The sequence below is a fragment of the Dipteris shenzhenensis genome, chromosome 5 (genome assembly GCF_047967505.1).
Source record: "Dipteris shenzhenensis isolate YYH24624 ecotype China chromosome 5, Dip_SZ_1.0, whole genome shotgun sequence".
NCBI lineage: Eukaryota > Viridiplantae > Streptophyta > Polypodiopsida > Gleicheniales > Dipteridaceae > Dipteris > Dipteris shenzhenensis.
Window position 1 is genome coordinate 29,014,722 of NC_141600.1, and position 9,711 is coordinate 29,024,432.

Below are 9,711 nucleotides of genomic sequence, written 5' to 3' on the forward strand. Positions count from 1 at the left end.
GATGTGACCACCTGAAACCAACTACATGATTCTGCTATAAACACTGAAAACACTCCATTTTCAGATGCAAAAATATGAAAAAAATGCCATTAATATCAAGAATTTGTACCTGCACATACAAGCAAGCAGCAGGAACTAAACCCACATTCTGAGGCCCAACAAATGCTGTGCACAAACCACCAAAAACAAATGTATCAGCATCAACGAAATGTTACTTAGAACTTTTACAAAATACTTCATAAACTCACTCCCTAGCTGTTTGTGTTCAACAATGTTACCTTCAAGCAGTGCCCGAGAAAAAAATCCGGTTAATAGGAGCATAGCCAATCCACAGGTTAGAGCCACAAAAAGAAGTCTTGCCAGATGTTGTGCTGCTTCAGTTTTATCCTGCAAAGCAAAGATGGAAAGAACACGAAGCGTTAGGGTGCTACAATCTCTATGCATTCAGACATAACGATTTATAACCTTCAATAAAGTATCATTTTGCTGGCCACCACACATACTCTAGATACTGTGCCCAGCACAAGAAATCTATCATCACTTCGCAAAATGAACGTGCATTTCTTTAAATTTAGCCACAGTTGGAACAATTATTAGAAAGCATTAAATATCACTTTGCCTAAATAGAGCCTGCTAAGAAACTAGTTGGTACAATTTCAAAATTTTACCCTTGGCTTCAGGTAGTTACAAAGAAATCATAATCAGGCTGACAGAAGATATGGAAGATCAAAGCTGTCAAAATCTCACCACAATGTATTCATTCCGTCAAAAGTTCAAAAGTATGTATCAATTTTAGGAACCAAGTAATTTAAAAACCCACCAAACTATGAGTACGATAGAGTCCCCAAAAAACTTACTGCAAACTCACATTTCTATAAACCATCAATAATATCCGGTGTGTTTCATTCCTATGGAGGTTGTCAGCCTACATTAGAGGGGGGAGCACACTACCAAAAAAGCAGTAAGGCCTCGTTTGGATTAAATGATTCCCTCTCTTGGAAACTTCTGGTACATACATACATACATACATACATACATACATATATACATATATACACACACACACACACGCACGCACATATAAATAAATTAATTTAATTTAAAAAATATTAATTTATTTATATATTTATCAATGTTATGGGGACATACTTTCTCATCTCAACTTTATTCCTATTTGTTTTGGCTCATGGAGGATAATTAACCTATGTTTGTCCATGTTTTTATAATATTTTATGCATAGGTTAATCTTTTAAGCTTATGTGTAAGAGGGGTGCACATTATTTTTGCAATTCAAGAGGGGATTCGAACCCATAATCTTTTCTTTCACAAACTTGAGCTCTACCACTAAGCCTATAGAGTAGTATAGCATCCCTAAATATAAATATAATATTATAAATGGTCTCTTCCCTCTCCATGTCACTTCCTCTTTAATGCCCCCTTCATAAATGGTCCCTCCCCAATCTCACCTCAGGGGCTCCTTCTTTAATGCCCCATACCTCCATTATTCTTTAATTGAAACTCCTTCTCTCCCCCCTTTATCCCTTAGTTTAATCATGGCCTTGCCATCTTTCTTTTCACCCCTCTTCTTTTCCCCACAACTAATTAAGAGGAATTTCCATTTTTTCAACATCTTGGTGACAACTGGTGTACATTTGATAGAAATAGATACCAAGCAAGCATCCAATATGTCAACAAACTAGCACTTCAATGAAAAACCTGCTGCTTTTTGTCAAGAGGCACCTCATCAACAAATGTGCAAAGGCACTTGAGTGTAAACATGACAACTTTGGCAGCTCTTGAAAATGAACATGTTAATAAGGAAAAACAGTATTAATATAACAACACATTGATAGAAATGTGAAAGTACAACCCAAAGCTGTGCCTCGGAGTACTTTCACATTGATAGAAATGTGAAAGTACAACCCAAAGCTGTGCCTTGGAGTTTAACATTGAAGACAAAAGTTCAAGACTACCTTGATAGAACTGTGAAAGTACACCCCAAAGCTGTGCCTCAGAGTTTAACATGGAAAACAAAGTTCAACACTACCAAAAACAACATTTCTTTGGAGAGAAAATTTGAAAAAATGGCATGGAAACGTCCTTTTGAGAAGCTTTAAAAGACCAAAGTCTCTTCACAATTTAAATAATCATTACTGATAGATCACAACTCCCAGTTTATTCTGACTTTCATGATTAAACAACAAAAAAAATGCAGTCTTCCAATCTGAACAGCCCACTCACCAGCCTCAAGCCATATATTTGACATGAACATAGAAGCTTATATGCTATAGCATCCCTACTAATGTCATTCGGCACCCAAACATAGGTACAAAATGCAGGCAAAAAGATAGGCTCACGTTGACATTCCTATAGTGCATAACTAACATGCTAAGTTTGTGTCACTTCTCTAGTTGTGAAGGTCAACATGTTCTCCGGAAGTAAAATTAAGGTGAAAACAGATCATAGGACGCTCAGATTTCTTCCTCACCCAGCCAAATTTGTCATATGAGAAGAAGAGGTGGTTGGCTACAGTACAATCCTATGATTTTGACATTGAGTACAGAAAAGGGAAGGAAAATGTGGTTGCAGATGCCTTGTCCAGGATGTGGGCTTGCAATTTGTTTGCTATCTCTACCATATATCAGGAGTGGATTCATGGCATTCAGGAAGAGTATATGCAGAATTCTAAAGCAGCTCCCATATTTTCAGATTTGCACAAGCCTTCTAGTCAGGGTCATCCGGTTTCAAATTGCATAATGGGCTGTTGTGGTGCCAAGATAGGATTTATTTAGTGCCAGACCTCAACATACCGCCAATTGGTTTTGCAAGAAATGCACTCCTCTCCCATGGCGGGAAGGCATGAGGAGAGATGTGGTTAAATACGTGGCTGAATGCTTGCCTTGCCAACAGAACAAAGAGGACAGCAAATTACCCGCAGGTCTCTTGCAGCCATTACCCATTCTAGAGGGCAAATAGACACACATAGCAATGGATTTCATCATAGGATTGCCTTCTACAAAGAGGGGACGGGACAGCGTCTTTGTTGTGGTGGATAGAATGACAAAACAGGCCCATTTCATGCCCACTAAGACCTGGTATTCAGATCGCACGTTGCTTGGCAGTTCATTGAACATGTCTTTAAGCATCATGGTTTCCCTCAGGAAATTATCAGCGACAGAGATGCAAAGTTTATGGGTCACTTTTGGCAGGAGATACTTACAGCAGTAGGTACTTTACTCACACCTAGCACTGCTTACCATCCTGAGACTGATGGACAGTCAGAAAGGGTGAACAAATGGGTGGAGGAATATTTGAGGCATTTGTCATGATACTCAGAAGTATTGGGATAAATGGTTGTCACTTGCTGAATTTTGCTACAACAGAATTTTGCTACAACACTACCAAGCATCTCTCCATTGGCATGAGCCCGTTTGAGGCAATGTACGGATGCAAGGTCGGGATGCCCTCTTCAATTGGTGACATGGCTGTGAAAAATCAAGTTTCAACAAGCATGGAATGACTTGGAGAGGATGGATGCCCTTCTGCAGTTGGCAAAAAGGAATATGCAAGATGCCCAAGCCAAGCAGAAGAAATATGCAGATGAACGCAGGAGATATTTGTCTTTCAAAGAGGGAGATTATGTGCATTTGCGTCTCCATAAGAACCGTTATGCCTGACTGAAAGGTAATACCAACACAAAGCTTGCTCATAGGTATTACAGTCCTTACATCATCCGCAAGGTTGGAAAGGTAGCATATCAGTTGGAGCTACCCAGTACCTCCAAGATCCATGATGTTCTCCATGTGTCTTTGCTGGAACCACATGTTGGACAGCATGTCCATGTTCTTCCAGAGTTGCCACCTATGGATGAAGAGAGCCACATCCTCTATGTCCCAGAGCGCATCATGGGTTTCAGAGACCGTAATCCAGAACAAGGCCTACATAGAGTATTTTATCAATTAGCGGGGACTCCCTGAAGATGAAAACTCATGGCAGCCAGAAAGCATTGTCCAGGACCACCCCTATCTCCTACCGGATTGATTACTAGTTGCTGTTTGCTGCACTTTTGGACAGCCATGCTGTGAAATTTTGAGGGCAAAATTCTATGGGAAGGGATGGTTGTAATGAAAGGGGAAAAGGGCCAAGTTAGAGGTCCTTTAGGTGGGAAGTGTGGAGGAACTATGTAAGTCTCCATCCACCACCTACTATGTACTCTCCCTTCCTCCTCCTTGCCTACGCTCGCTCACTCACTCTCTCTCTCTCTCTCTCTTCCCTACTCCCTCTCAATCTCTCCCTGTCTTTCCTACCTCATTCTCTCTCTCCTACTCCTTCTCCTCCCTTCTTCCCCTATCTCTCTCCCCTTCTGCTAGTCTATCCCCCTTTCTCCAAATCTGCCCCTACCCCTTTTCTACATCCTTGGAGCATGTAGTTGGATGAATGCTATTTCCCAATACTTTCTGACCTAAAACTAAAATGAAACTAAAACAAACCAAATAGGTTGCAACTGAAAACAAAACTTAGGCTGAAACTGATGGAAAAAGTTAAGAAAATCATAGTGACAAGGGAAGAAGGGAGATGCCTTCTTTTTCTTATAGGAAGGAAGGGGCTGGAGTGAGAGGGAGAGAGAGTATTCTTTCGCTGATAAGCTTGAAAGCATGTTTAGTTGTGCAATCAATATACTGAACTGACCTCCATGAACAGAAAGCAAGAGAATCAGTGGAGTATTTTTGGAGCTGATCTCTCTTGTCCATGGTGTTTATCACCTGATGAGTCTATTCAGCACTGCCTCCAGGACTGCAGACAGGCCATGATTCTTTGGACTGGGATAACAGAACTTATGCGCAGGTTTTCCTCCTTCACTTTGTATTACTTGGGATTCAATGGCCTAGCCTTCACTTACTACTGTCATCGTCTCCCTCTTACGATTTTGTACGGTCTTTGGTAGGTGCAATTCTTACTGTGGGCCCTAGGTATTGATTGAGAACTCCTGTTGCACTGTAACGGTTCAGCACCATTGTGTATAGTTCTATCAATTTCATGCCGGCCTTATATCTTAAACTGAAGTTTCTTAGTTATCTATACCCCCTTGTTGGTCTCTCGAGGTTCTCTGCATAGTATTTGGCGTTAAGACCCCAATATTGTGGACATTGATGCTTGCCGCTCTAGTAGAGACTATATCTCTTGCTGAGCTAGCCTGAAGTTGAAGACAAAAACAGACTGAAATTGGAGGAAAAAAACAGTGCGGAAACCACAGGGAAAGGAAAAGAGGTGAATAACTTAGTTCCTAAAGAGAAAGAGGGCTGGACTAAAGGAAAGAGCAGAGGGGAGGATCTCATTTACTTTGGCAAGCTGTGAAGCTTGTAGTACAACCTTTGATTGTACTGTTTAAATGGTCTTTAATCATTTCTTATAAGATATATACTCTCCCTTAGTGCCTTGTGCCGATAGGAATAGTCTAATGTATCTATTTTTTTCAAACCCTCTACCCATGGTATTAAAGACTAGCCAATTTACATGTCACGAACGACTGCAAAGGATAGTATTGGCTCCGGAATACCATAGGTCTGTGCGACCCCCCCCTAAGACTACGCTTCCACTCCTCCATAGCAATGGAGCAAGAGTTGTGCAATCAAGACGGGCTTGCTCATCACTTGTCTGTCTTAGTCTGTCTACATTTTGTCAAATACGAGAGATGTTGCATTGAGGTTTACATTGACTACATAAGCATGCACATTAAGACTCATTTGACGCATTACATTGCATATTAGACGTACTGCTTTGCAGCATCACGGGTCACTCGAAGACAGCTTGGAAATCAGAGCCGAAGCTGTGAAGTTTCAATCACATAATGCGTTGCATGGACAAAAAACCATTTCCAACCTGTTTTGCGAGAGAAGTAGCAATCAAATTGGACGTTGCCACGGAAAGAAACATGAAGACGTAGCACAATTGGTCACAAAACACAGTTCCTGGACCTGAAATTGCAAGTTCACATTATCATCAACGACCTTTGATGCCAATTTGGACAAGTCCTAAAACCAAGCCTAGAAGCCATGAAAAAACAAGCAAGCATTGAGCCTGAAAACCATGAGATATCAGAACCAGGTACAAAATGTAAGAGGACCGCACCAAGAGCTGCAAGCTCCAGCGAGCTACTATAGCCCACAACTGCCGTATCGATAAGACTCATGATAGGGCCAGACAACCAGATTCCAAGAGCGGGGCCAGCGAACATGATAATATCGCGCATTTGTTGCAGTAAGCCCTTCTGCTCTCCCCAATCAACAGAATGCAATGTCTTATCGTTCGTCGCATTGTTGACAAGGTGATCTTCCGCAAATGTGGTTGTGCTTTCCACAACTGGTACTTGAACTGCGCCAACATTTGAACGCTCGAGCGGAGCATCACCTATTCGTGAGGAAAGTGAGGAACTGATTGCCGTGTCTTCTTCAGATTCAACATTCACGCCGTCGACGGCCTCGAGAATTCCGTGCTCAGCTTCTTCGAGGCAGTTCACAACCTGAAGTCCAGCTTTGGTGTAACGTTCACCGTGTACGCTCTGAGGTATTGAATTTCCTGTTATTGTTCCCGATCGTACAAACTGAGAAGGACGGATGGAAGAAAGAGAGGCCTCTGTTGCGCCTGAGCCACGGTAATATTTATCTGCACTGTTGTGTCCGTTCCACGGACTTGCGGAAAACACAGGCGGACAAAGCCTGGAAGCACGTTTGTCAAAGTCATGCTTCCACTCTGCCGCTTTCGGACTCCAGACACTTCTCTGTAGAGGCCAAGCATTGGCACTTACACCGTTGATTGCACCATCGGATATCTTTTCATTCCTCCCAGGGGAAACCGGTGAATGACTAGAATAGATAAGCTGATGAAATACACTTCCCATAACAAGGAAGAAGCTTCGCGAGTGAGAAGAGAGAACGATAGGCGAATGCAAAGCTGCCGGAATTGGGGAAAGAGCGTCGATTACAAAAATCTCGAGCCGATGAGGGGGAGGAAAAGCGCAGAGAACGGTTGGTTCTCATCAACGGAAAGACTAGGCAGCAATGATGTGTGAATGAAGCAGATTTCTGTCTAGGTTCGCAGCAATCGTGACGGAAACGACCAGTCGTGGATCATTGGACAATCGTGGCCTGTTTTCCCGTGGATTGTTCGTAGAAATCGTGTCGATCAACGGACAATCGTCTCCTGTTTTCCCGTCGATTGATCGCAGCAATCATTCACAATCTTCCGCAACGAGTTTGGCTAAGCAGCAAAAGGCTCACAAACTTATTGCCACGTGTTTCAAACCATTATGTGATGAAACTTCGAAGCTGTGATTTCTTCGAGGTGCAAAACAGTAAATGTTGAAAGCATTTAATGCTTACTCGCTGGTGGGGCTTGAACCTGCCATACCTTGCCACATCTTAATGGCAGTGTGTAATGATCCCCGCCCGCAATGGAGGGAAAAATGGCAACTTGGGTGCACGGGGGCCAGTTTCACTAGCTAAAAATTGGCAAATTCTCAAAAAAAACCTTCAAATTTTGAAACTCCAAATTTTGGGATTTACTAAGAAAAATGTTTTCCATGAACCCTGGGGGGGGCTTGGTCTGTAAAGACCCTAATATGCAATGTAATGCATCAATTTGAGTCTTAATGCTCATGCTTATGTAGTCAATGTGAACCTCAATGCAGCATCTCTCGTATTGAATTGTGGCGAATGCATCAAATTCCAAATTTGACAAAATGTAGACATGAGACCAAAAAAACATGGAATAAGGATTTGGAATGAGACCGTTAAGGCATTACAAGTGCTATGTTGCATGTGAAGCATGCATCCTGAAGACTATAGGATATAGCAATTTATTAAAAAACATCAAAATTTTGTTATGTACATACATGCAGCCAAGTAATCATTCAAAAGTACACTACGTGAGCTTCTCCTCAACCCAAGGACACACCTAAATGAGAACATTAGGTATGGATTAACAGGCCTCCAATGTTGTGCTAAAGTGATGCACATCCATTTGAGGGCACGCTCCATAACTTCTTCTTTTTTTTTTTGAAAAACTAAAATGGATTGAAAATTTGCCTCTTACATTAGGCCCTTAAGAAACCTGATTAGGGGGTTAGCCAATGAGGGGGCTCATGCATTAAAAATATAAAGGATTCTAAGCTCCTCCTCATTGGTGGACAAAAGGGCTTGTCAGAAAATGTAACCTTTCACCACCATAAAGGGGAATTTGAAACCTCATCTAGCAATCGTGGCCATTGGATCAAATAAGAACATCAAAGATCTAAAATGCGTATCCACCACGTTTGTTTATCTTCGAAGATCTGATGGCTCATAGTCGGCAATGCGCACGACCATTATTCTACACTCACTTGCTTGGCGGCCGGATTTGGCCATTAGATCTAGTCTATATCTAATGGTTGTGGTAGATTATTGGGTGGGCAAGCCCTGTGCATTCGACACATGGCGTGATTGCCTCCCTAGTCGAACATCACGAGAGTTACGACCCTTAGACTAGGTGACATGCGAGATCAACGGTGTACATCATGTGCCAATCACACATTGTTAGATCTAGAAAGATCCTATGGTTTCAAGAAGGCACCAGTCCCACACCGTTGGATCCACCTGCCCATCTCTCAAATGACCTGGCTAGCCATAATTACCTCCATTCGTGTCCTCATTCAACAAACCAAATCAAGTAGTTACTGCGCATTATTGGATCCTATTGCCATCCAAGGGTCTCCAAGACATAGTGAATTCTCACCATAAGACCAATTCAATGGCCATAAGGAACCTTATTACACATCATTGGATGGGATTTGGAATGCATCCAGACCCTTCAAATTGCCAAACCACGTATTAATGCCCCTCATCCTCTTTAAGAGACGTTAAAATCCATCCTTACCACGAGTTCTTCACCTAGAATTAAGGAGTTAATACATTCCTAATCTTCCTCTTATGAGGGCCTTTTTTATCTCAAAATTCCCCTAATAACCCTATCTCAATGAAAGGAAGAGAGCTGAGGTAGTATTAAAGAAAGAAAAACTTTAAGGCCCATTAACAACTAACATAAAATTAAACACTAGCATACTTTCTAACACAATCAACTTGACCACAAATAAAGGAAAATGAACCCTCGGCCTAGATCCTTTAAGTTACTCTTACCAAAGAAAGGAAAACTTTAATGCCTCTTAAAAACTAATACAAAATTAGACACTAACCTACTTTTTAACACGATCAACTTAACAAAAAACAAAGGAAAACAAACCCTCGGTCTAGATCCTTTGAGTTACTCTTACAAACTGTTAAATTCCATAATGTTGGAGTTTCGTGTGCTCAACTTGAATCCATGTTGCGCACATTGAAAGAAAGAAAGAAAGAAAGATCCATTAATGTCTACAAAAGACCTCACTAGTCTATGAGACAAAGTATAGACACAAAAAAGTGACTTGCTACATCTAGAAGCGCACAAAGCTAGCTCCTCCCACATAGCTACATTCTAATAGTATCATAAGATGGCCCTTTATAACATCAATTTAAGACTAAGAGTCTTTGGGTTTGGATTTGAAGTCTTTAATCAAGGCTTACCCATCATAATAAACAGCCATTTGCTTGATTTACGTGCTTCCTTTACATTGGTGAGTTCACTGTTTCTTTGTTTGGACTAGACGAAACTGAGCTCCTTAGATATCCCTTAAGCTTATGT

At 41.4% G+C, this 9,711-nt stretch overlaps 1 protein-coding gene across 1 annotated transcript in view; it reads right to left on the reverse strand.

Moving 5' to 3' along the window:
* LOC147901834 (protein DETOXIFICATION 46, chloroplastic-like) overlaps positions 1 to 7,219 on the reverse strand; it is a 112,611-nt gene extending 105,392 nt beyond the window's left edge. The window contains exons 1-4 of the mRNA XM_087374514.1: positions 6,130 to 7,219; positions 5,881 to 5,975; positions 279 to 387; positions 110 to 165 (exon numbers count right to left, since the gene is read on the reverse strand). Of these exons, the coding sequence (XP_087230640.1) occupies positions 110 to 165; positions 279 to 387; positions 5,881 to 5,975; positions 6,130 to 6,898 (1,029 nt within the window). The 5' untranslated portion in view covers positions 6,899 to 7,219. The remainder of the gene's footprint in view (positions 1 to 109; positions 166 to 278; positions 388 to 5,880; positions 5,976 to 6,129) is intronic.
* Positions 7,220 to 9,711: the final 2,492 nt, after the last annotated feature.